This window comes from Pelodiscus sinensis, chromosome 27 (assembly GCF_052426305.1).
Source record: "Pelodiscus sinensis isolate ZL-2025 chromosome 27, ASM5242630v1, whole genome shotgun sequence".
In the NCBI taxonomy this organism is placed as follows: domain Eukaryota; kingdom Metazoa; phylum Chordata; order Testudines; family Trionychidae; genus Pelodiscus; species Pelodiscus sinensis.
Window position 1 is genome coordinate 11045607 of NC_143078.1, and position 27151 is coordinate 11072757.

A 27151-nucleotide genomic window follows, 5' to 3' on the forward strand; every position below is an offset into this window, starting at 1 on the left:
GCCCCATGCTCTCGAGGCTGGGCTAGTGGCAGCTTCTGTTGCAAACAGCCCTTTTTTTCCTTTTGTCAATTGCCACCTCACATGTCGTTTGCACCGTGAAGATACAAAGCCTTTCTGCAGTCAATCAACCTCACCCTGAGTTCCCTGAGAAAGACTAACAGCACCCCAAATGTCCTCATTTTAGAGACCTCCTGGGTATTTCCTTCTTGGGCTTGGTGGGAGAGTGCAGGGCCAGGATGCTTAGCTGCACCAAGGGCAGGGCCACGTGGCAGGCGATCGCCACGTGGGCGGGGGCTGGAGCAGCACCACTGGTGGGTGCCACAGCGGCACACCTCCGAACAAGCGCACACGACCTCAGTATTGATGCACAAAACAAAACTCACCCCGCTCATGGATGGAAAATCTTAGAGAGGGAACACTGGTCGCCAGCCCTTTGCCAGCTATACCAGAACTGTTAGAGGCGCCCACACCTGTATCTTGTTTTCAGACGCCTCTGCCAGATTGATTTCCATGAGGGCTGCCAGCCGGGAGTAATTCCTGTTTGCAGTGGAGTCCAGACTATAAAGCCGCCAGAGCAAGGAGAGGCAGTGAATCTGCTGCTGCAGGACAGCTAACGCCTTCCTACTGGAGAGACACAGCGAGATGTTAACGGTCACAGCAATTCAAACATATTCAGTAACTCCTAATTAAATAATGTGAGCTCAGGCAAAGGGGCCCAACAGAAATCCTCTTAAACAGAGTGCCAATCGTGCGTATTGCATTCAGTTTCCTGGGTGACATTTGCGAATAGCTACCAGCAATGAGGGTTAAGACCAACATTCCCGCTAAATTCTTTCCATCCATGTGTGGAATAAATTTAATTGTGTGCACCAAATATGTGCTGATGTGCACCACCAGCAGCAACAGATGCTGCTGGCTGTGGGTGCTGTGCTAATCAACTGGACAGCGTCTGAATTTCTCCTGGGTGGCCACCCACGCACTCAGCATACGGGGAATGCTTAAGGCCCACAATCATCAACCCGCTTCTTAATCAGTCCTCCCACAATCAAGATCCCTCCTCTCCTCTTACTCAGCACGTTGGGCCTGACGCTGTTGAGTCCGGCACGCAGAGTGTTTGGATTCCTCCAGTAACGACTGGCACAAGGCTCCGAGCCAGGTCCGGGGAAATCTCTTATGCAATAAGCAGAGGGCCCTTTTGATCAGCTTCTTGGCTAGTGCGATTTGGCCCATGTTGAAGCAGACCTGCAGGGGCAGTGACTAGTAAGGCAATTGCTGCAACGTCACGGCGTGATTGCATTTAGGGGAGAGGACCCGTGGAGGTCAGGTTCTAGGTTCTTTGGTGGTCCCTGCTCGTATCCGAGTGCCTCACAAACACTGCAGCAATCAAATCAGGAGGCAGCAAGATTTGGAGGAGCCACTGTGGCAAGGCGATGGCAGAGTCTGCATCCGACAGGAGAGCCAGGAGCAGAGATGGGGAAATAGTATACCTGCTTCTCTAGGCAGCCAGAGCTCAGATTGCTCACTGTACTAGCAAAACACAACAGTCCCGGCAGCTAGACAGCAAAAAGCAGGAGGTCTTGCTCCAATTGTTTTTAAGGTGCCAATGGTGAGACGGAGGGATGGCAGAACTCTGAGGGGTTTGCCCAGGAGTTATAAAATCCTATGGCTGGCAGAGACCACAGGAGGTCACCAAGTCCAGACCTCTGCCCAAAGCAGGACCAATCCCAACTAAATCATCCCAGCCAGGGCTTTGTCAAGTCGGGACTTGAAAACCTCCAGGGATGGAGCTCTTGTGGGCATGAGTCAGCAATCCCATGAACAGGATCCTCTTTGGGCGACCGCCAGCGTCCATCTGACTTCTTACCTCTCCCTGAAGGCTACAGAAGGTGGCCTCCTCAAATGGGTTGATCTTCAGTTTCGGTCTCTTCCGACACGGGAACGTGGCCGACGCTGATAGTCCCTGAAGGCCACTCGCTTTCTTCAAATACAAGTATGCCTCAAGCAAACACAGAACGATACAGTGAGACACAGGGCCATGCCGGGCGCAGAACACACACCTCTGACCACCCAACTCGCTCGCCAGAGGAAACACTCCGAGCCGGCTGCAGGGCTAGGTCAGATGGAGAAGGAGGAACACAGGGAGGCCAACTCACCATATAATTATTGGATAAATATAGGGAAGCAGCCGCAGACTCCAGCAGATAAAAAAAGGCCAGGGTTCTATCTTTCACCCTCAGGCAATGGCGGGCTAAGGCAGACACCACTGACTCCAGTATCTCTCCACATTCACAGGGCGCCAGGTTTGTTGCTTCCTCTTTGCCACGTTTATGATGCATAATAATCTTGTCCACCCTGTCCAGGAACTCTTGTTCAACCCTGTGGGGAGCGAGAAGAGAGGGCGAGCCAGCTGTAGCCCAAGTTGAATATCACTAAAGAATCCTCTGGGGATGATCCTATAGCAAGACCTGTGTCCACAGTGGCCTTGGAGGTGCCCCCTACTGCAGAAAATATTAACCACCAACAATCCCCTAATTTTCTGGCATGACCCCACCAGCTGAGGAAGGATGGGCTTGTAATTAAAACACTGAACTGGGATTCAAGAGATAGAGGTTTGACTCCCCTCTCTGCCTCTGACTGTCTGTGTGACCTTGGGCAAACACCTCAGTTTCCTCATCTGTAAAATGGGGATAATAATAATTCTGTACCTCACGGGCTGCTGTGCAGTAATTAAGGTGTCCAGACACTATAGTGGTGGAGGTCATACCTATCTAGACAGAAAATGCAGTTTGAAGCATTTCTAGCCCCATACCTAGGCTCCTGAAGAGCAATCATGACTTGTGACACAGGCATTTCCAGATTGTATCAAACAAGGTCTATTTAGCCCAGCATCATGTTTGCACTAGCAGTGAGCAGGTTGTGTCACCAGATGCTGTGAGAACCCCGTAGCAGGAAGATGTGAGATAATCTGCTACCCCCACTATTTCTCACCCTGGTCTTCATTGACAGAAATTGGCTCAAGCATGAGATTTTAATCCCCTTCCTATGTTTGTTAGCATTGGCTGCTGTAAGTCTGGATGTTCTTGCTACTCCTACAAGTGTTGACGCCCTTTCTGATTCTTGCTAAACTCATGGCCTATCTGATTTCCTATAGCAGTGAGTTCCAGTTATACACTGCAGGAAAAAGTATTTTGTTTATTTCATTGGCTGTCCCTTGCAGCAAGAAAGAACAGAAGCTCCCCATCTACTTTCTCTAAGCCACAGATTACTTGTTCTTTTATTATATCTCGAGCCCAGCCTATTCAGCCTTGCTTCATATGAGAGTTTCCCCAGGCCCTTAATTACTCCTGTCACCCTGCTCCGAACCCTAAGAATTGTGCAATATCCTGGAAAAAAACGGCAGTAACTTTTTATCATTGACTGATCCCACCTTCACCCAGGTCAGTCGGAGTCTGCCAATGGGAAGAGGAGACACACACTTTGGCCCCTAGGCAAGGTGGGGGAGGGAGCAGCACTTGTGCTTACAAAAGGGGCAGGAGCATGGGGTAGCCAACCCCCCCTCCCCCCGCACTGCATGAAGCGTGCTGCCCCCCCAGCCCTCAGACCCACACGGAGCAGCTTTCCAGTAATGATTTAAGAGGCCAAGGGCTCCGGGCGTGCGCTGCTGCTGCTGCAGTAGGAGCTGCCCCTTTTCCCCTCCCTCTTAGCAGGCCCATTCATCTTGATGGGTGTTAGACAGAGGTGACAGTAAGCCGGTGCAGAGAGCTGGCGGGGCTGCAGCAAAAGCCAGCAGGGAGCTATTGAAAGAGCTGGCAGGGACCTGGGTTGCAATAGGACAGGAAGATTAAGTTACTTTCACTGCTATTTTTGGATTAAGCGCTAGCCGAGCCAGCTTTGAATTAACAGCCTGGAGAAGGGATGTTAACAGGTAACCATCCCCCTTAACAAGTGATACCTACCAGGGAACGGTTAACTGGGACCCGGAGAGCAGCGGTGGACGGCTGCTCCAGCACTGCCAGCCTCCACGTGGGCTGCCAATTCTGGGCCCATGGGCAGATTTAGCTGGAAGCCCCATGGGATATGTAAGCAGTGGGGCTGGAGCGGCCTTTCCTGCCCCCTTCCGTTTAATCAGTTAACTGGTTAAAGTTAACATTTAGCTGGTTAACTAATTGATCGGGATTTTACATCCCTAGCCTGGAGCTGAAAAGTTCTGTTATCCCATTTCCAGTCCCATTCTCGTAAGCCATCCCCAAAGAATTAACTTCTGCTTTAAGAACTCAGGTGATCCAAGATTCCCCCACACACCATACCTGAGATGATCATCTGGCAACACCTGTTTATTCATGGCTGATTTTGCCCCGCACTGTAAATGATCTGAAAAGGAAGTTGAATTTTTTAATTTACATGAATCATGTTCTAGCTTCCAAAATTTGCTTCGTGGTTTAAGATGGGGACTTCTTCATTTCCTCAACTACCCTGTTACGCTGTGTTCTCATGCACCGCTAAGCAGCTGAAGGTCCCACCCCAGAGGTAAGTATGATGTGATGCCTGTGTTTAAATTCTATATATAGTAACTAAATTAAGTCTATAAAATTGCTTTGAGATCTTTCGCTAGAAAGGTGCTGTATCACAAATGAATCTTAATTAGCGAATAAAGCCAGTTGGCTTTTAATTTCTTACCACTGCATTGACAGGCTCTGTATAGAGTTAGTGGCCAACAGAATTTGGCTTTTCTTGCTATATTTGATGACAAAGGTGTTAGCATTTTTGTGGCATTCATAACAATAAGGTGTGTTCTAACACAACAGCAGGAAGGGTGGCTCAGTGTTAGCTAGGGACTCTAAAGACTTGGTATTTTTTTCACTACTCCACCACTAATTTCCTGTGTGAACCCAAAAGCCCCTTTTTGCCAGCTGGCAAAGGGCACACCCAAAACACAGTTGGCAGAACATTTAGCCTTGTAAGGTGTCCTACAAAAACTGGTGGCACACTGTTGATAGATATGCCTGTGTGACCTACGTACGGGGTGGCTGTGTCTAGACTGGCAAGTTTTTCTGCAAAATCATCTGCTTTTGCGGAAAAACTTGCCAGCTGTCTACACTGGTCGCTTGAATTTCCGCAGGAACACTGACGATCTTATGTAAGATCGTCAGTATTCTTGCGGAAATACTATGCTGCTCCCGTTCGGGCAAAAGCCCTCTTGCGCAAATCATTTGCACAAGAGGGCCAGTGTAGACAACAGTGCTGTTTTGCGCAAAAAAGCCCCAATGGCTAAAATGGCGATCGGGGCTTTTTTGCGCAAAAGCGCGTCTAGATTGGCACAGACGCTTTTCCGCAAAAAGTGCTTTTGCGGAAAAGCTTCCATGCCAATCTAGATGCTCTTTTCTGAAACTGCTTTTAACGGAAAACTTTTCCGTTAAAAGCATTTCCGGAAAATCATGCCAGTGTAGACGTAGCCGGTGTGTATAAAGAGTTAGGTATATGCACTGATACTATGTTCTGTAAACATGTTTATGAAGGCAGGGGAAACAAGTTTGATCTAAACAGAGGAGTGTTATTCCCCTGTTTCCCCATTGCAATTCAGCTAGGTGATGCCAGAGACAACTGCAAGTTCATTTGCAATTGAATCCACAGGGAGAGCAAATTGAGAGGAAGGCGAGGAAGAGGTGATGGTGTCAACTTCCTGGAGCAAAAGCAGCAGGGGAGAAAAACTTTTCTGAGGATACACGCTCAGAGAACACAGCCCAAAGAGGCGCTAGGCCATAAGAAAAGGAGAGAACCCCTTATTTACTTGTCATTTAAGGAACAATATAAGCCAGCGCTCTTGGAATCTGTGGATCCTTCAGACTTCAGAGAAATGACTGTGGGCACAAAACTGCCTGAGGTCAGGTTTCTACACTGTTAAGTTTTAGACTCTAGAAAGCATATGTTTTGCTTGTAACCATGTCTATCTCTTTTTCTCTTGCTCAATAACACTTAAATCTATTTCTTTATTATTCTAAGCATCTGTTCTTTACTCATAATCAGATGATTAGCTTTAGTATAAGCATCTCAGGGACATGTATTAAGTTCACAAGTGTGTCCTCAGTAAGCCAACAGGCAGTGTGTGTGTGTGTGTACACGCTTGCATAACAGGTGGGGTGGGCATGTATGTATATGCATGCCAGGTTGGAGGCAGTGTGTGTGTGTGTGTGTGTGTGTGTGTGTGTGTGTGTGTGTGTGTGTGTGTGTGTAAGTAACAGGCTAGGTGGGAGGTGTGTAACAGGCCGTGTGTGTGTGTGTGTTTATATGTACGTACACACCATCGCTTGGTTCATTTCTGTGAATACCCAGCGAGGAGGACTGGACATTGCAGACAGATTTCTCTGGGGATTGCTGAAGGCTACCTACAAGGCAAGGTCTAGACGTGCCATCTCCAGGGGTTTTCTGGTGCGGCAAACAGCCTGTTGTGGCAGTGAGCTAACACATGGTTTGCATTCCAGCAAACCACTCTCTTGCTGAGGCAGAGAGGTAACACTCACTTGAAATTCTGTGCACACCAGAAGTGCAGCACATCTCGTGCAAGTCACTTGGTCCCTCTGTGCCTTACTACCACCACTGTTGTGAGGATAAAAACAATTAAAAACCACGAGGCTCTCAGATTCTGTGGCAATGGGAGCCATGTAGGTACTTACGCAGCCATAACAACAGAAAAGCTCCTCTCTCTATATCCCCCTTTCCAAACCTCCCTCATTCTATACGACTGTGTTCCCAGGTGGACAGCTGAAGAAGTTTTACCTTCACCCGAGGCCGTGGGAGTTTCTATGGTGAGTTCCTGCCCCAGAGAGGCATCCGTCATCTCTGCTGCATCTGAAACTGACGAGACAAAATCACTTCTACATTGGAAGTGCTACAAACTGCAAACCCCTAACCTGGAATTTTATTTTTGATCTTTATGTTTGAGACATTAGGAAGTTGGTTGTGATTCCGCTAACCCCTTATGCAAAGCTCAGCAGTGGACCTGCACCCAAGAGTGTTCTGACCTTCATTCAAGAGGCATCTGGATTTCTGATCTATTAGAAACCAGACATGGCACCAAATAAGCCTGACACAGCCAGCCAGGTGACCTCATTCTATATTGGCTCTCCGGGTGGCAACGCAGATTTCAAGCTGGCTAATGCTCATTGATCTTCCTCGTTTATCATTTGTTTGATGGAAGCAGGAAACACATTTGCAGAGTTTCCAAAACTGGAGCCAAATCTCAAAGGTCCCTGTGTTAGTCTGTAGCTGCAACAAAATGGAGGAGTCCTGTGGCACTTTAAAGATGAAGAAATGTATTTGGAAACAATGAGTAGTCCTGAGGCACCATAGAGATGAACCAAAATATATAGATCCATGAATTTCCTTGGGCAAAACCCACTTCATCAGATGAACTGAAGTGGAAATAACAGAAACCAAGATATGTATATATAAATAGCAGAAGTACTTGTCAATTGCAGGACCCTTGTTAATGAGGCTAATTAAGTGGTCCCTACAATTAACAGGTACTTCTGCTGTTATGTAGCTCTTGATTTCTGTTATTTCTGCTCCTTTTCATCAGAGGAAGTGGGTTTTGCCTAAGGAAACTCATGACTCTATCTATTTTGGTTAGCCTTTAAGGTGCAACAGGACTATTCACTGTTTTTAAAGTTACAGACTGGGGCTACGTCTAGACTACATCCCTCTGTCGACAAATCAAGCACATCAAAATTGCTAATGAAGCAGGGATTTAAATATCCCGTGCCTCATTGGCATAAACATGGCTGCCGCTTTTTTTTTTTTTAAATGGAGTTTTTTCTAAAAAAACGGCAGTCTAGATGCGGATCTGTCGAAAATAAACCCTTTTTCGACAGATCCTGTAATCCTCAAAAAATGAGGTTTACAGGATCTGTCGAAAAAGGCTTTATTTTCGACAGACCCGCGTCTAGACTGCCTTTTTTTTTAAAAAAAAAACCCTCCATTTTGAAAAAAAGCGGCAGCCATGTTTATGCTAATGAGGCACAGGATATTTAAATCCCTGGTTCATTAGCAATTTCGATGTGCCTAATCTATATCTCTCTGTCGACAGAGAGGTGCAGTCTAGACAAACCCTGACACAGCTACCCCTCAGACTTATTTGGGCATCAATTTTTGTGGGTAAGCTTTTATGCATCTGATGCAGTGATTTTTACAGATGAAAGCTTATGCCTAAATAAATCTGTTAACAGTTAAAGTGACACAGGACTCCTTGGTAAAATGAAAGGGAAAAAAATTTGTAGCACTTTAAGACTAACAAGATAGTTTATTAGGTGATGAGCTTTCGTGGGCCAGACCCACTTCTTCAGATCTGAACTTTTGTTTTGCCGAGATCAGACTAACACAGCTACCTCTCTATTACAGGACTCCTTGTTCTTTTTCCAAAACTGGAGCTATCAGATGGACAAACAGCACCTTGCAGGGTGAAAAAGGACAGGAGATTTCAAGACACTGGGGCGACAGGTCAACACACTGCAATGTTATGCTCCAGCGACTGCAGGTTTCATCTTTATCCTCTTCCAAGAGAGCCCATGCACTAGTGTGAACTACAACCTCCTGAACGTCGTCACCCCAAAACGCAGACACCCTACTATGCATTATCAGTCCTGCTAGGATATTTCCTCTGGTGCTCTACTGTCTGGGTTTCAGTAAGAACTTCAGTTTACCTTGTGCTAAGCCCACCGGAAGCCTCTTTCCAGTTTCTTCTGAAAGCAACAGAGCCATGTCCTTGGTCTTACTGCCCTGTCCCAGCGCAGAGTCTACATTGCCCATCTGCATGTCCAGGGCATCGCGGTGGAAGGAGATGAAGTCACCCCCACCACAGCTTCTGCATTTGTGAGCCTTGTGCTCCAGGAAGGCAGCACATTGGAAGTGCAGGGCCACCTTCTGTTCCTCCAGCCACAGCTCATAGGCCCCTTCTCGCAGCAGAGGAGTGCAGAACCGCAGCGCCTGGTCCTGCTGCAACGCACCCAGTTCCTCTTGCAGGCTGAAGTGAGGAGCAGCACCAATAGCTGGAAAACGGCAACGATTCCTTTATCACATTATTGCATCAGATCCGAGGGGAGATGGGCTGTTCTAAAGCGCTGTGCACCTCTAGGGGGCGGTACAAACAAATAACAATAAAGCAGAGGCAATGCTGTAGATCCCCATGCAAAATTCTCCCAAATCTCCCAGGGAATAATTTCCCCAGCACTTATGAATTAGAGATGTGAACGGTTAACCAGTAAGCATTACTCTTAATAGGTGATGCTTATTGGTTCCAATTAACCAGTGGGAGCAGGAACAGCTCCCCACCTGCCACAGCCAGGAGTCTGCTCCAGCCCCATGGGCCCCACCATGGATAGGGGCTGCTCCGGCCGTTCGGATCAGCCCGTCTGTGGCAGGCCTTGGCACCGGGTGGGACAGCTCCACCCCGTGAAACCCTTTCTGTAATCAGTTAACCGGTTAAACATCACATTTAACTGGTTCAACGATTAAATGGTATTTTGAATCCCTATTATGAATACGAAATATTAGGAGGCATTTCAACTCCCGTCACTGGCCACTGACGATGTACACGGGGCCTGATCCACATTTCTGTGAAATTCAGGGAAAGAAATCCATCCATTGATTTCAATGGGCATGGGCTCAAGCCCACAGGGTCCAAGCAAAATGATGTTAGTTCATCATTTCCAAGGTCTGGCCAGAAGAGAGAGGAACAAAGGAGTTCCCAGGGCTCACTGGGGCTTCTGGAGACTTAAAGCTCTGCTCACCTTCAGACTCCTCTGGCCCCATAGTCTGCGTCGTCAGGGGGCCAGGAGGGGTGTGTGAAAGGCAGGCACCTACTGCCTGTGTAGCGCTGGCTTCTTTTCCCACATACTCAAACACATGGGAATTGATCAGGCTCATGAGTGTCTCCTCCATCTTTTTGTGTGTCCACTTTGGAAGGATGTACAGCAGCAGGTCTGGGGTAAATGTATGGCCAATGACAGCCGCACATTTAACCGCCATCTGTTCAGAAGAGCTCAAGCGGTCCAGCTGAACCACAGCAATCTCTGCAAACAAAAAAGTCAATGATGCAGTAACTTCCTCCTGTGATTGCGTTAACTCGCAGGACATTAGTCAGAGGCTAGCAATCTTTGGGATGCTGCACAGAGGTCCAGACAATGATTCTCCCTTCCTACTCATGCTCATTTAATACCAGTGTAACCCCACTAACTTAATTGATTGGCATAAGTGAATCAGACCTAGAGTGTGGTCCCTGATAAACAAAGTCAGATGAAACTGGAACGCGAGCCGTGTGGAAGCCTGCTCAATCCTGTTTCTTTTGTCAACACGTTGCCTCCAATATAAGGACACTGATTCCATATATCATGGATAGTCTCCTCACCTTCTGATCTTTAGCCTGAATCTGTTCCAGAAAAGTAGCAGAGTTCTGTTTGGATCCCTGTGTACAAATCAATAGACTGAGACTCTGTGCCTTAGGGAAACATTGTTTGTGAACAGAGCTGCTTTGGGCAACCAAAAGGAAATCCCAGAGTGCAGTTTTGTACAATTTGGGTGTATTCAAGGTACCTTGCAACCAATCATTTAAGTCTATTTAGATGTGAACTCAGAGGAAAAGGTGTAAGCTTGTGACTTAGGAGACTCCAATTCAGCTCCCTGTCCCAGATCTCGTGTGACATGAAGCATAAGATAAGTCACGTATGATTCCCTCTTTCTCAGTTCCCCATGCGTAAAATGGAAATAATACTTTACAGGTTCACTGGGGAGCTATGGAGCTAAATACACTACAAATCATAAGGTGCTCACATCTCTACAACAATGGGGGGAGGCAGGAATACCTAGATCTTACTAAATATTTTAGGAATGTCTGTCTGTTCAAAAACTCCTCCTCAACAGTAAGAGCTAGGAACACCACATTTGGTATGCAGCTTCCTCTTATCATAACTTAAGGCAAGGTCAGGGCTTCAATGTGCCTGGAATTCGATTGTTTCTCATAACATGGAAAGGGAGGAGTCTGGTAAGAAGGACAGTTATACTGCAGAATGACCACATGGGGGCAAATAAGGGGCCAGTGATGGGGACCAGGACAGCTATAACCCCACTGGGCCAGCAGGGCAGGGGTGGAGAAAGGGACAGCTGTCTGCTGTCTATTTCAGAGAGTTTGTCTGTTCGTTTGTGTCTGTTGTCCCCAGCTGGGGAACATGCACCCTTTCCCCAGCTGTGCCTACTGGAGCTGCAGTGTCCACGGAGAGGTAGTTCTCACCAGACCCCAGACTACTGCGGTGAGAGAGAGCTTAAGTTATCCTCTTTCCCAAGGGCAGCCTATTCACTGACCTCTCCCCGCCCCCACATCCCCAGAGCAATGATTTAAATGAAGAAAAACAAAGCTTATTTGAGTTAAGGACCCAAGCAACCCTGGGTAATTCTTCCCGTAGCTAAATAAGAGGAAAGGATGGCGTTTGATTGGTGCTGTGCACCACTGGTACATGCAGTAGATAACCCTTTAATTGAATGCTCCGCCCTTGCTGGATCTAATAGAGTTCTCAAAACCTTTTAGCCCTTCTCCCTGCTGAATCTCAGACACGCATTGGGACATTCAGCTCCCTGGGTATTTCTGTGTCCCTCAGACAGCAGCCTCTGCAGAGATGCACCAAGCACCAGCCGATCAGCGACTCACCTTTCAGTCTGGGCGGGAGTGGAACATTGTCTAGGTCCACCTCCTTCCTGATGGTACAAATGTAAAGCTCTTTGTTTTCCATGGGGGAGGCGAGAGGCGCTCGGTAGGGTATCGATCTGACGGCACTGGCTGCGTGGAGAGAAGGAATCATTTGGAAGCATGTCTTCACTGCGGTTTGAGCTCATTTTAAAAAACACATACAAAAAGTGAATTCCCGAGCTCATGAGAGCTAAAGAATTGAGTCTTATTTTAGTCTTCCGCACTGTCGGAAAGGGCTCTGTAAAACTCAGCTTCTTTTGCTCAGTGTTTGTTCCCTTTGCCAGAAAATGCAAAGGGACTCATAGGGTGTGTCTAGACTACACCTCTCTGTTGACAGAGAGATATAGATTAGGCACATTGAAATTGCTAATGAATCAGGGATTTAAATATCCCGTGCCTCATTAGCATAAACATGGCTGCCGCTTTTTTTCTAAATCGAGCTTTTTCGAAAAAATGGCAGTCTAGACACGGATCTGTCGAAAATAAAGCCTTTTTCAACAGATCCCGTAAACCTCATTTTTTGAGGAATACAGGATCTGTCGAAAAAGGGTTTATTTTCGATAGCTCCACATCTAGACTGCCACTTTTTTTGAAAAAGCTCCATTTCGAAAAAAGCGGTGGCCATGTTTATGCTAATGAAGCAGGGATATTTAAATCCCTGCTTCATTAGCAATTTCAATGTGCTTGATTTGTCGACAGAGGGATGTAGTCCAGATGTAGCCATAGATCTAGACTACGGTCAGTCAAACTTCTAAGCGTCCTTGATAGCCTGGGCTGCAATGCGGTTGTGAATCCCCTTACTGGCCACATGGCCTCAGATGAATCATATCCGCAGCAGGCCATGGGAACGGTGCTGTTTCCCTCACTCTTTCTCTAATAAGCAACGGAAGTGCATCTGGGAGGCTAATGGCAGAGCTGCACTATTGGTCACCTCCTCTTCACTGAGAACAGCTCCTGTTCTAAAGCCCAGATCCAAAGGACAATTCAAATGAAGGCAGAGGCAGCTGGATCTGTTGTGAGACCATCCCCAAGTTAAATGGTATGAGAGTTGGTGTCTTAAAAAGCTACTGGCTGGTAGCGCAGAGAAGTAAAGAAGTTTCCTTTCAGCCAAGATTGGATTTCTGGACTCAGAATGGACTGGCTACAGTTAGAGGCGAACTCCCGGATCTATTCTATTCTGTGTGTCCTCGTGGGTGGCTCACTGGATGAGGACTGAGAGATCTGGGGTCTGTTTCCCAGCTCTGCCACTAGCTTGCTGGGTGGCCTTGGGCAAATTATTTCCCTGTGCTGTACCTCAGTTTCCCCACATGTAAAGTGGGGATAATGATACTGACCTTTGTAAAATACTTTGAGAGCTGCTGATTAAAAGTACTATAGAAGAGCTAGGTATTCTTGTATTCTATGTAAGGTCTTATACTCTCCTCGCCATAGTATCTTGGTGTCTTCCAGCACATAAAGTGACACGAGCAGGAAACTTCTACTTACATTGAGCTGGATTTGAACCAGGGACACAGAAATGTTCATGTTCTTTATTCTGTTAGTTACAGGGCTGGCTTTGAACTGACAACAGAAAAACAAGACTGTCTTCCATTAGCCATGCCCTAACTCACCCAGACCTGGTCCTTGTCTCCCAAGAGCCATAGAATATGAAATAGGGATGTAAACTGGAATTCTGAGTCATCTGGCTGAGAACAAAACTAGGGGATTTAGATGAGTTAAGAAGATGTATCATACTAGACAGGTTCTCCCACTCATCCTCTTCCTTCTCATCCTCTGGGATGCGACAAAACTCAAGCACCTCATTAGTATGCAGGTCCATCAGCAATGCTTCACAGTACAACGGGACCCCAAAGCTTCTTCGTATGAGGAATCTGAGAAAAGAGAAAGCCCAACATTTATAAAGCAAGCAGCTTTTCCAATGGTAATATGGAATTTAGCACAGTAAACATACTTCAGCAGTTTATTTCATTTCTCTTTTCCCCATTTATGAATCATTGATGATCAGGAGGAAAGCTGATCAAGACCCTGGAATGAGTGGCAGGCACAGAAGTGGGAGAAACAAATGGAATAGGATAGAAATCCTCCCAAAAGGGATTGCTCTGCATTATTCAGTTTAGCTGGCCAACCGAAAAGGGTTTTCAAATTAAATGTCAAGGAAGAGATAAGATTCTGTGGCCCAGACGCAGGAAACCTGGTAAGCAAGCGCTTAGAGTTAAGCATGTGTTTACATTCCATTGCAGCTGAAGGGATTTAAGCACATTCATTGAAAATATGCTTACGTGCTTTCTTGAATCAAGACCCAAATCAGTAATGACACAAGGGCATACTTAAAACAGTGCTGGCTAGAGTTTAGTGCAGCAACCGGCAGGAAGGACATCTGGGTTCTATTCCCAGCTTGACCATGGATTTGTTGTATGGCATGGGGCAAATTACTGAGTCCCTCTGTATATATTTGGGAGAGAGACACTGATTTAAGATCTTTAGTGGTTTTGTTTTATTTAGAAAGTTCTTTGATTCCTTTTTTAAAGTCACATGCAACCAGTCTGGTAAACAGTAGCAAACTGCAACACCAAACTACAGCGTGACGCCCAAGGGTCCAGCTGTGTTCACATCTAATACTGGTATAACCACTGGAAGGGGGTGAATGCCTTTGTACTCAGACATTGCATGCACATGTGGCCCATGAGACATTTTGTTTACCCTTGCCCACCCAGATTCTACTGCAGTGTTTCTTAAACTGTGTTCCACGGCACACCGGTGTGCCACGGAGAACAGAATTCAAAATGGCTGCCCTTAAAGGGGCAGGTGACCTTTTTTCCCCCCTCAATAACTCTCCCCCCCCCCGACCGTTTCCCCCCCCCCCCGACCTTTTTTTCTTTTTCTTTTTCCTAAACAAAAAATCCTTGGTGTTCCTCATTCAAAAAATTATTATTTGGTGTTCCCCAGTCTTAAGAAACACTGGTTTCCATCTGTGTCGTTTTTTTTCCTACCGGTTTTACTAAAGTGACACGCACCTAAAGCCAGGAAGGGCGGGGTGTGTTGATTGCACACAACACTGACTCTGAGAGCCATGTGCTCTCTCTGCATCCTATAACAGCGCTGCTACGGTTCAACCAGAAACCCCTCAAATTTGAGGTAGGCAAGCACACTAAGCAAAACTGCTCTGTCCTGGGAGACTGTCTTGCAGCCCATGAGATGGAGGGCCACTCTCTAGTCTAGATTGGTCATCACTGGGCTATGATCCTTTCTGCTCTTTTGCATTCATGGCCCTTAAGGCCTGATGGACTTGCTCCCCTCCACTTGCTCCCCTCCACTTGCAGATTAATCAGTTGATAAGGGCACTTACGTTTCCAACTCTCTAGGAATGCTAACCACCCCAAGGCTCTGCCGGGCCATCTCCAAGAGCTTGGAAGGTGCCAACTCTTGGAGGACAACCCCAGTGGTCCTGGGGCTCTTCCGGATGCCTACAGCAGAAGCACAAGGGAGCAGTTCTTTGGAGGTGAAGAGAGACAAGGACATGACTATAAAGATGGGGACACTTGAGAGGAGTTTCGCCAAAAAATCCCAGGAGGCAGCATCAATGTACTGGGCTTCATCAAGAATGAAAATCAAGATGGCCTCTTCCGTAGCCTGAGAAAGAAAAGGAAGGAGACCAGAGTGTTAGGCCAGGTTTTAAATTGGGTGTTTTTAATTAAAATCGGTTCAACTCTCTGCCAGCTCCCCGCCCCCCACACCTGTTGAGCCTAAATGTTAAAACTCCTCCAGCTAATTCCTCGGTGAGTTTAAATCAGCCTAGCTCCATGGAAATCCACATTCGGGTCACTTTAAACCAGGCAAGACTCCCTATTTCCAACCCATCAGCAGAGGCGTAGCGAGGGTGTTATGCGCCCGGGGGCAAAGGCAAAATTTGCACACACACCCCCGCTGTCATGCAGCGGGGCCCCAAAGTTGGGAGGAGGGGGGGAACTTGTACCGCAGCTTCCCCCGCCCCCTCCAGTTGGGGCCGGGCCCCCACATGAACTAACTCACCAGCAGAGATGGAGGAGGGTCAGGCTGGGGGCAGAGGGGAGGCTCCGGCTGCCGTCGGCAAGTGGAGGAGGAGCAGGTGAGCTGAGGGATCATGGGGGAGTGGAGGAGGACTAAACTGGCACCCCCCTAAGGTGGTGCCCAGGGGCAACTGTCCCCCCCCCCCCCAGTCCCTCTTCGCTACACCACTGCCCATCAGTTAACTGCTAAGGGGGTGAGACTTTTTATCCTGGCAGAAAATCCAAGCAGTGTTCAAGGCAGGCACAAGCTCTATGGGAGGGACTTACAAAAGCATCCAGCTGATTTAGGAGCAGAAATTCCAGTGACTTTCAACAGGACATGGGCTCCTAAGACGCATTGAAAATCCCCAGCCCATGTAATCAGGAAAGACCCACTCCAAGCACCTCAGACTCATGGAAGACGACTCACTTGAGTCTTTGGGGAAGATAGTCCAAGGAGATGGTCATCTCAGCCTAGTAGAGTAAAGCTGTTTGCTGGCAATGCCTTTGTAGCTGCTCGGGGTGTACGGCTGCTCTGTAGCCTCTAGTGATGGGCTGGGGCACGTATAGAGGCCAATGACCCTTCAATAGCGACAACTTGCAAAGCTGGATCTACACTCAAGCTATAGCTGCTCATCCTATGTTCTATCCCCGCTACCAATGACCCACCCAAGGGCTCCTGCAAGCCCAACCTCTCACTTGCACTTAATCTGGGATGTCTCTTTGCCCCATTTATCTGGTGACGGGGTTTGCTCACCTTCCGCAGGACTCTGAGAAAAAGCATCTCCTCTTCTTTTTGCTTGGTCACAGTGTCCATGTGAGAAACCACCACTGACATGGGGAACTGGGCAGGAAGACATCAAGGTCGTTATCATGAGATGCGGCAAGCTTGCATTAGCAGAAAAGCGGCCAAGAAGAAACTCCCAGTGCAGCAAGACATACATAGATCGCTCATTGCGCTTATAGTCCTTACCACATCGAGGGTTAACGGTGCCGGATTTGGCATGGGACACTCAGTGGAACCCTTTGCTTGCTAGGCTTCAATTTGACCCGTGTCACTATAATGTTCCCATCTGTCCATTGTTTGGTGAACTCTGCGTTTGCTGGATCTTAGTCCAATGCCTAGCAGGCAATTATCCTCCTCACAAGTCACCATCTAACAGTAGCATGGCCATTGTCCATCATCAGCATGCAATGGTGAAATTGGGAAGGAGCAACTTGTGTGTGTGCTTTGAACTCCCTCCCTCACACCCTTGCCTTGGGCTACATTGCCCCTGGACGGATGGAAAATGCATTGCATTTCTCCGCGAAAGCTCTCCTCCCGGGTAAAGGGTAGGAGCTGTGCCCACAAAGCAAGATTTAGCTTCATTGTCACTGCAGTGTGGCTCATCTCAAGCAAGGGAGAACAGAAGGTTGCTGGGTTCTGAGCTCAGTTAATGTCAAGAGTGGGTTGAATTCCTTGATATCGCTGGGTGCCCTTGAGAAATTCTGGGAAAATTCTGTCCAGTGCACCGGCCAATCCCATCTAGAACAGGGGGAACATCTCCCCTTTCTGCTTATTTGGCCACAATTTTGACCTGTCTGCCAGTGAAATTTCAGGCAAGGTTGGAAGTTGCTGAGACACAGCCCCCTTCCCCCTCCGGCTCCTGTAAGTGGCACATGGACACAATAATGATACATCACTAGATCTTCTTCCAGAGCGTAGGTGCTCTCCACCTTACCTTGACAAGGAATTGGTGATTGAGGAGGCAGTAGAAGCTCTCATCCAACACCCCAGCGAGCTTGCTTTGGAGAATGTCTTGTCTCTTGTAAGGTCTACAGGCATCGATCCCGAAGAATATGGCCATAAGTGACCGGATAGCATAGAAGGGCTCCTGGATATCTACTTTGGACAGCTCTAGCGCTATTACCCTGTGTTGAAAAGGATTATTGTTATTTTTATCATAGTAGCCCCGTCATGGTCCAGGACCCCAGTGCACCAGGCACTGTATGAACACAGACTCAAAGCCCTCATTCAGTAGAGCATCCTCTGAACAGCTTGTAAAGCTGCTTCCAAGAGACCTGCTCCAAAACCCGATGAGACGCGTCTGACAGAAACGGTGTCAGAGTTGGAGGGAATAAGGGGAGACGCAGCCTCTTGAATGGTGTATGGGCAGAGTAGCTACACCAAACACAGCACCACATGTGGGGGTGGGAGTTTGTAGATGTTCCTCTCTGAAAGGGATCGCTACGAGCATCTTGTCTGACCACAGCACAACCCTGAGGAGCATACCCAATGATTCTTGCATCGAGCCCATACGTCGGTGTTGAAATTTAGGGCTGGAGAGAACATGGGCTTTTGATTTCATACCCCACATGCCCCGCTACTATCGTCTATTTTTGGCTAACGGGTGCAGGGAGCAAGTCTGCCTAACAAATAGCCACAGGGAATAAAAAGGAGCCTACCTAACCAACAACGCAAACAGATGTGGGAGATCTCACGGAGGGATCTCTGGCTTGGCTGGGAGCTGAATTACGCTCCCCACCCAGTGCTGGCTCATTGACACGATGGGGCTGGGAATGGTAATTTCACCAAGAAAGCAGAGCCCTCACTTGGGTGAAGGTGTTTCACGTGGTGCTTTGTCACTGGACGTGTGCTCAGACACTGCAACCTGCGCTCACGGAGCGTGTGGTTGCAATGAAGGGCTGAGGCAGTATCATGATGAACACGCATTGCAACCATCCTTGTTGCTGATACCCCCGACCCCTGGATGGATCGATTTGGAGTTTTGCAAATGAGATTGTTGTGGGGAAGAGGCTCAGAGAGACAAAACACACACCAGAAAACACCTTCCCATGAAATTCAGGAGCAATTGCCCAAGGGGTTCAGATAAATATCTAAATACGTGTCATTAACCCCTCCACATTATGCTAAAGGGTGCATTAAGACGAGGATACACAGGTCAGGACTGAGGCCCTTTTACGGGGCTTATGTGGTGGCGCAGGACTGAAAGAAGGATGCTACTAAGCAAAATTGCAAGAACTAACCTATGATTTTCCTCCCGGGCTAGGTAGTCTATTTCAGCAATTAACCGGCTTTTTCCGTAGCCTGCAGAGCCTTCATACATAACAACACGACCTTCTTTGTGTCCCACAAATTGTTGCAGTGCAGCCTGGAAGATTCTGATCTCTTTCTCGCGACCTTTCAAGAGGAAGCCTTTTATAGACAGTTTACTAGAGTATAGTCTCAGAGGGGGAGCCGTGTTAGTCTGTAACTTTAAAAAACAATGAATAGTCCTGTAGCACCTTAGGGTATGTCTACACCACAGTGTTATTTCGAAATATGTAATTTCAAAATAGTTATTTTGAAATATCTTATTTCGAAGTAACGCATCTACACACAAAATGCATTTCGTAATAGCTTTTTGCTGTTTCGAAATAGCGCGTCCACACTGATTGGACATTTAGGACATCAGGTCAGAAGTTACCTCGTGGCCAGGACCAGCAGCGAGGTCGGACTCGAGCTGGGAGAAGCGGAAAAGGGAGAGAGAGGAAGGATTTTGAAATTGGTAAACCTCATTCCACGAGGAATAGCTCCAATTTTGAAATTGCTATTTCAAAATAAGTGCTGTGTAGATGCTTATTTCGAAATAGGGGGACTCCAGCCCTTCCCAGGATGCGCTGCTGGCTGCCCTGGCCACAAGGTAACTTCTGACCCGATGCCCTGCCGGAACCAGTTCTGTCTGGCTGTAAATGTGATTCAGCGTCCAATCAGTGAGGACGTGCTATTTCGAAATAGCAAAAAGCTATTTTTGTGTGTAGACCCATTAATTCAAAATAAGATATTTCAAAATAATGCTGTAGTGTAGACATACCCCCATTGTATAGGTTGCATCTTTGTCTCAGTCACCAGTGCCTTGAAAGCTGTTTGGCTCTGGCCTACAGCCATTAGTATCTCTGACCAGATAAGTGTCTGAACTGTGGGCTCAGGGGAACAGGGGAGGGGGAAAATCAGACCTGACTGTTTGCTTTAACAAACATGTGTGGCTAATGTGATCCCGCATGTTGTTAGATGGTAATTCCCCTTCCTAGCTTTTCCTACATCCTTCTCCCTCCCACCCAGGCCTGATTCAAAAGGGCCCATGGCTCCTACTGCTACTGCCTGATGAAGCTCCAGGCCCTTTAAATCACCGCCAGAGTGCCGAGCGGTGTGCTTCAGGCAGCAGTAAGGGCTGGCGATCAGGCATGGCACAGCTGTGACAGTGGCCAGAGCTCCAAGCCCTTTAAATCACCACCAGAACTCCAGGCGGCACAGTCCGGGTGATGCTGAGAGTTCGCTGCCTCAGCCCCGCCCCTTCTGCACAAGGCCCCGTCCTTTCCGGGAGCATGGAGCCTCCCCCTTGTCCAGGGTCCCTGGCAATTCTGTCAGCCCCTCTGCTCCTGCTACCTTCAAGGATGTTCTGCACATTATGGACACTGTGTGGAGGACAGACCTACCTACCCAACTGGGGTCGATTCCCATCCTTCTTCCTGGGAAAGCCTGACTTTGCAAGGGTTCTAGGAGGAAGGGCAGACAAGAGTCACTGCTCGCCTGTCTGGATCATCACACGGTAGGAAAGAAATAAAGAGAAATGGAAGAAAAGCTCCAAGCCCATCGGGCAGCCTGGAGGCAAAATGAAAGAGTTAGATGGGCTCCTTCAATTCCTGCCTACAGCCCATTCTGAATGCCAGTGGAAATGTAGGGGGTTGGAGGACTTTTCAGGCAACAGTTTGAGTAAGGACAGTGGTTCTCAAACTTTTCCTTACCAGAACTCCTTCCATGTAGCCGGGATAAAGTCAGGACCTAGCTTCTATTTAGCAAGATGGGAAGGGCAGGGGAGTCCCAACCCCCTACGCCTCTTTGCAAACTCTCTGGGATAAGAATATTCAGCCTTTGAGCTAACAGAGTTCGATTGTCCCTTCTCTCTTGCTTGCCCTAGATGGAGCACATAGGAGCGACTTACAGGTTTCTCTTTCTGCCGAGATATTCATAGGTTACCCCAGGGCTCATCTCCTTCTCCGGAAGTTTCTTGAAAAAGCAACTGGGCAGCCCAGATTTTGAATAAGTCTCTTCATCGCACGAGATCACCCCTGGATAGAGCTCCAGCATCTGGGAGGCCAGCTGAACCTTCGAGCCCATGACTGCATCAGGAACAGAGTACGGAGGAAGGCAGTGAGCGAGTGAATGAATTCACGCGCACGCACTGCACAGCAACGGCCTAGCCTACCTGTGTATTCTTGTCTAGAACGCGTGCCAACAACTCCGCAGAACGCTAACCCGCTTGAAATCCCAACGGAAACACACCTAAAATACAGGAAGCACAGCCAGGAATCAGCCAGGCCCTGCTAGCACGCTTCATAGCTGTACATTCCTGACTCTCTTTGCCTTATCAGGGAGCTAGACTAGCTTCAGGGCTTGCCACGACTGTTTTAGGCAGGGCCACTGACCGGGGTGGAGGCAAAAGGGGCAGTTGCCCAGCAATTTAAAAGACCCCAGGACTCTGAGCCCTTTTAAATCACCATGCGGCTTGGTCTGGGTGGCGCTGAGAGCCACTGCAGTCCAGGTGGAACTCAGGAGTGGCTATCTCTAGCCCAGCCCCTTCCTCCTAAGGCCCCGCCCATTTCACGGCACCCAGAGCCGAGCCCGCCCTCCCACCCACCCACACATTGCTCACGACCCAGCGAAGTCTATCGTCAGCCCTGGTTTGGGGCCTGTCATAAATGATTGGCTTCTCCACTGGCCAATGAACACTCGGTCCCACAACGTCATGGAACGCTTTTGCCATGTCCTGATCTCAGAGCAATGGTGGTTTTCACAGCACCAGCTGGTGATCAGGCATGTAATAGCATTAGAGACATATTATCCCGAGTAGTTACCGGTTCCTTCCAAGAATAAAACACACAGTGAACCTCCAGGATTATAGTGGTAAGGATTTTTTTTAAAGAGTTTTGGAAGAGATATAAACCTTCATGCACCAGGGTACAAGCCAATCTCTAAATAATGGGGCCAGGAAGGAGATTTCCCTTTGAGAGGATTACCCCAAAATTCTTGCACTTTCCCCTGAAACCGCTGGTGCCAATTAAGGTCAGAGACAGAACACTAGACTAGACAGATCCCTGCTGTGATCCAGCCTGACAGTGTGTGGTCCTGACACAGTTGCTTTCCGATAGTTTTCTTGTTAATTCTGGTTGTCAATACCCCGTGACAACTCCCACTCACGACCAGCACTGGAATTAAGTTATGGCCGGGCCCCATTTTCTCAAGCAGCAGCCAGCATCATCCACAAGGGGAGGTTAGAACAAACGAATGTTTCTCCCATAGCCTAGAAAATCTCAGCAGCTCAATTCCAACACTGCATTGGACCAAAGAACCAAGGGCGCCATTTCGGGAGAGTGAAAAAGGGGGGCAGCAGCCAGGCGTATCAGGATGCAGCTTGCTTTTCTTCCCGTTCCCCTGCCTATCAGGGAGCAAGGGGAAAGTGCACGGCTTGCAAGCATGCTTCTCACTCCTCGCTGGTGGGGAGGAGCAGAGAAGTAATTCGCAAAATCTATGCAGTGTCCTCTCCTTGATATAGGGTTGCCAGATGTTTGGTTTTGAACCGGACAGTCCAGTATTTGAGCTTTTTGTTCAGGAAACTAATTGAGAAAATATAAATGAGAAAATATAAATGTCCGGTATTTTCTAAATAAGATGTAATGTAGATTGTGACGTAATGTCAAGTATGTCCGGTATTTTTGTTGAAACCATCTGGCAACCCTACCTTGATAGCGGCTGCTGCCTCTTCCCCCTCCCCTCCTCCACTCTTCCAAAATGGTGCCCTTGAAAGGAACAAGAGCAAAACACAAGCTGGTCTTAAGTAACCTGGAGAAAATAACCTAGCAATCCGTGTCTCTTTAAGGTATGAGAGCAAGGGCATTCCAAGCTCCTGCATGTTGAATATCACCACGATCCACTCACTGTACGTGTGTCCCAAGAGATCTCACCTTGTACTTTTCTCTAACTTGATAGGATGTTTCTTATTACTATGTATCACCCTGGCAGAATGCATGACACATTCCTTTTTAGTGCCTGGTCCATGAAAAGATAACAGCCAACTACTGCTGCCAGCTAATAGCGTTACCCCCTTATCTCTGGGGGTAAAAGCCAGCACTGTGGTACTGAAGATCCCAGATTGGGATGACCCAGGCAGAGGGTCATTACACTTACTCAATTTTCATGAGATTCTTTGAGCAGAAAGCAGAGATGCTAATTGCACTGTCTAAGGCATGGGTGCTCTCCTCGTCCCTTTTGTCCCCAGGCAGCCCCAAGGCACACAGAAACGTGCAGCGCTGTGTTGAAGGACAGAAAAGGAGAGATTGCAAAAAGGTTAATAAGCATCCCATGAATCACATTAAGGATATGCCAAAGAGGGTCAACCCAGCTGTGTGTTGAGCTAGTACAAACACCCAAGACTTCTTTAAATGCTTAAATTCTGAAGAGCTACCGGCATGATGCACTTTACATACAGTTACATAAAGAGTTTGGGAACAAGGTGGAGGAAGAGGAGGGGAAGAAAAAGGACGGCCCTGTGGTGAAGGCTGGGACTTAACAGATCTGGGTTTGAGTGGTGATGCTTCCCTTCCCCCATCCACTGTCTTTCAGGTAATAAGTTCTTTGGTGTGGGAACTATTTTTTACTAGGCACGTGGGCAGCACCTAGCACAAATGGGCCCCTTATCTCAGCTGGCATTTCTACGGACTGCTGTAATACAAAGTGCCATGTAGGTCAAAAGCACCAGGTACCTACCATCCCATTTCCTTGCAAACATCAGTCAGTTCTTACTCTTGGACACACACCTCTGATTTGAGATTTTCTGTGCCTGGCTGGCAGCTGAATGGTCCCTACCCGTGCCATCCTAGGGTGCATTTATTCAGCAGGGCTTAATTCGAAATAAGCGATGCAAACTGAGCTACAATGAGGGTGACAGGAGTCGGAGTAAGAAGTCCTCCAGCTTGACAGTATTTCGACATTATTTCGAAATAACTGCCTGCTGGGTGGACGCGGACTAAGTTATTTCGAAATAATCTTGCTGTGTAGACGTACCCCGAGTGAGCACGCTTTTCCATAATTCCCAGTGATCCCACAGGGTCACAGGAGAGGGATCACGTGAGGCTTACCTGTTGTGATCCCTCCCTCTGGGGCATCTGGTATTGGCCACTGTCGGCAGACAGGATACTGGGCTAGATGGATCTTTGGTCTGACCTAGTATGGCCGTTCTTATGTTCTTATGATCCTTATGCCTGCTGAGTTGTATTTCACTGCACTGTGGAGCCCTGTTTTACTCACTTTGCCACAGGTGGAGATTTTGAGAATTTTGCCTTGCCAGTCCTGCAGGATACCAGAGATGCTCATGCAGGCATCCTGGAGTGAATGGCATAGTTCTGTTGCCTTTGTGCTCTCAGGAAATTGCAGCTGGACAAAGACGACACTGATCAGTCGAAGTTCAGACACAAGCTCCAGGGGTTGATTGTCATCGATCTGGAGGACAAGGAACATGGGGGAAAAGACTCGGCTCCTTCATGCACCTGGGATTTCTTCTCTTCACTCACTGGGGTGAGGATTCATCGTATCAGAGCAGAAATGTCAACCTCTTACCTTTCTCAGAACATTTCCCAAGACAAACCTACGCAAGGCCACCTCAAGTTCATGACTGGAAGCCAGGGTCACAGCATTTCTCAGCAGAACTAGGGAAGGAATTAAAAGGGTTTAAGTTATTGAGAGGCAAAGAAAATAACTTAAGAACATAAGAATGGCAGGTCTTATCTAGACCGATATCCTATCTTCCAACAATGATCAATGCCAGGTACCCCAAAGGGAATGAACAGAACAGGGAATCATCCTCTGGCAAGGAGTTCCACAGGTTGACTATGCACTGCATGGAGAAGTATGTCCTTTTGTTTGTTTTAAACCAGCTACCTATAAAAAAAAGGGGCTTGCACTATTACACCGTTCCTGCATTGTTGGCTCAGCTGCAGAATGTGAGGAGCTCACCTTCATCATTCGGATAGTGCTGTAGATGGTCTATGCACTTTTCAAAGTGTTCATCAAAATCCGAAGGATGGAAGATCTTTAGGTATCTCAGCTGAGTAAAAAGGAAGATCGTCGACAGTGTCATTTTCCCCAAGTCTGCCTAGTAAAGTAATATACCCACGAAAGCTGGAACCCTCCAGATCTCACCCTTCGCTTGGCCCAAATCGTTTCCCAACTTAACTCCATCATTCCCACCTTCCTTGGCTATATTCAGACCCACTTTGGTGGGAAGTTAAAGGCTGTGCATTTACAAAGCAGCTGAGCGCCTCCCACTGCCATGGGCTTCCCTAGGACTTAGGGGTGCTCAGCACTTCCGAAAATCAGGCCAGAAGGTTCTAGAACGGCGCCGTTCACTCAGGCTTGCCAACGGGGGAGGGAGCGGCAGCAAAGGCAGCAATTCAAAGGACCCCCCAGGCCTTTTAAATCACTGCCGGACCCCCACACAGTGCATTCCATGGGGCTGGGAGGGTTGTCTGGGGAGATCGAGGCAAGATACTGCTCTGAAGGGCTGGCTAGGAGAGGATAGTCCTAGCTCCGCCCCTTTTACTTGAGGCCTTGCCTCTTCTGGGAGTGCAGAGCCAGGCCTCCCCACCCCTCACCTTGCCCAGTCTTTCCGTCAGCCCACCGGCATCTCCTGACCCCACCCGGTGATCAGCAGAGACTGGGAAGAACTGACATGACAAAAACCCAGTTGCTTCTTGGGACAGTTTGCTGCCCTCAAATGTCCCTCAGAGGGAAAGCACCCAGTAGCCATTCAGCACCTGCTGGGCATAGCACAACCCTCAATCTTTGGCTACACAAGCAGCTGAGCTGAGGAAAGAGCCCCACTAGCTAGGGAGGAAAAGGGAAGCGTATGAGCACATGGGAGTCTGATCTGCGTTGCTAACGGGCTGATCCTGGACTCAGTCAGGCTCTCCTCTTTTGACATAGATCAGTGGTTCTCAACTTGTTTCACTCCACGAACCACCAGGCCAATCAAAAAATGTTCGTGGACCACCTCCACCACGTGTAGCACAGGACGAACGACACAGCAACCGCTCAGCACGATGGCTGCAGCTACACTGACGCTCAGAGCCTCAGACGAAAGTTACTGGCAACACAACGCAGTTGCGTCCTAGGTAATCAATGCCAGGTACCCCAAAGGGAATGAACAGAACAGGGAATCATCCTCTGGCAAGGAGTTCCACAGGTTGACTATGCACTGCTTGTGAACATGGCGTAAAACAGCCTAACGGCGGCGCCTGCTCACGCTGTGGGATTTCGGACAATGTTCCTGTGGACCACTGAAAAAGTCACCATGGACCACCAGTTGAGAACCACCGACATAGATGGACGTGGGAGGAGACCCCACTTCTAAGAGTCATTGTAAATGCTCCTACCTTCATGGCTTTTTGACCTTTGAGCGTTTCGGCTTCTAACGAGTCCCGGTCACAGAGCTCCCAGCCGTTCGGTGATAGGATCACCTCTCCAGCTTGCGCCAGGCTTTGGGCCCGCCTCACGTCATCCACTTGCTGGCCAGTCACCAGCCAATACCGGCGCGTCTCATCGCCGATGATGAGCTGAGACACGCGGCCTGCAGACAGCCCTGACAAGGAAAGAAACCAGTTAGCTACGGGGAGGTTTCTTTGGGGCCGTGACGTTTTTCTACCATAGGGCGTCCATACCGATCTTCAGTCGGAGCTCTCGGCCCATTTCCGTATCGCTCGACCCAAACTGCTCCTGCAGCTCCAGGCTGCACTTTGCTACCAGTGTAATGATGTCACTGAGCTGGTTTCGTTCTGCCTTCCAGAGCGCCAGCAACGCCTCCCCTGCAGCCAAGAGAGCAGAATGGAGGGGTCAGGAAACAGCGATGGCTCTTCCCACGTTTGTTATTTGCAGAAGGTCAGATCCATGAAGGGCTCCAACCTGCACCACTGAAGCCAATGGGAGCGTTGCCATTTTATGCTCCAGCAGGCAGAGAGCTAGGCCAAAAATAACGTAATAGCCACTAGTGTTCCCTGTAAGGTGAGCACTTGGGAGGCCACCCAGGAGAGATTCAGAGCGCCCAGAGCCAGCAGCGTTTCTACTGGTGGTGCACATCTGCACATGCCTTGGTGCGCATAACAAAATGTATTCCGTACATGCATGGAAAAATTAGAGGGAACATTGATAGCCACTGATGAATTTCAAAGGCATAGTGTAACATCATACATACCTGTGAAGGTCAAGATATCACCCCCGAAACAAAGCACATCTGAGGAGCACAGAAAATGAATGAGTGAGACGGAATAGAACGGCATGTTCATTATAGAGCTGCTTTCATCCCGA

General features: G+C 48.2%; 1 protein-coding gene and 1 long non-coding RNA gene across 2 annotated transcripts; both read right to left on the minus strand.

The window, feature by feature from the left end:
- Nucleotides 1-28: 28 nt before the first annotated feature.
- Nucleotides 29-4510, minus strand: LOC149521401 (uncharacterized). Its single transcript, XR_016347970.1, has 4 exons — nucleotides 4308-4510; nucleotides 1865-2376; nucleotides 1070-1242; nucleotides 29-624 (listed from the first exon to the last, which is right to left on the minus strand). It is a non-coding gene; the product is annotated as an uncharacterized LOC149521401 (long non-coding RNA).
- A 4151-nt stretch (nucleotides 4511-8661) lies between these two features.
- On the minus strand, nucleotides 8662-26858 carry LOC102449359 (adenylate cyclase type 10-like). Its single transcript, XM_089773567.1, has 17 exons — nucleotides 26509-26858; nucleotides 26224-26429; nucleotides 24788-24896; nucleotides 24410-24498; nucleotides 24101-24292; nucleotides 22982-23103; nucleotides 21003-21079; nucleotides 20739-20916; nucleotides 20237-20292; nucleotides 18784-18937; nucleotides 17478-17667; nucleotides 16514-16600; nucleotides 15078-15361; nucleotides 13466-13602; nucleotides 11693-11821; nucleotides 9783-10064; nucleotides 8662-9041 (listed from the first exon to the last, which is right to left on the minus strand). Exons 1-17 carry the CDS (start codon nucleotides 26534-26536, stop codon nucleotides 8662-8664), a joined length of 2700 nt encoding a protein of 899 aa, XP_089629693.1. The 5' UTR covers nucleotides 26537-26858.
- Between the last annotated feature and the right edge of the window lie 293 nt (nucleotides 26859-27151).

Coding starts and splice junctions, on each gene's coding strand:
- LOC102449359 (XM_089773567.1), bottom strand. CDS start 26,536: ATGGGCCGAGAGCTCCGACTGAAGATCG. Junction 24,293..24,409: donor TGGGAAATGTTCTGAGAAAG/GTAAGAGGTTGA, acceptor CTTGTCCTCCAG/ATCGATGACAATCAACCCCT. Junction 21,080..22,981: donor AAGAATCTCATGAAAATTGA/GTAAGTGTAATG, acceptor CCTGTATTTTAG/GTGTGTTTCCGTTGGGATTT.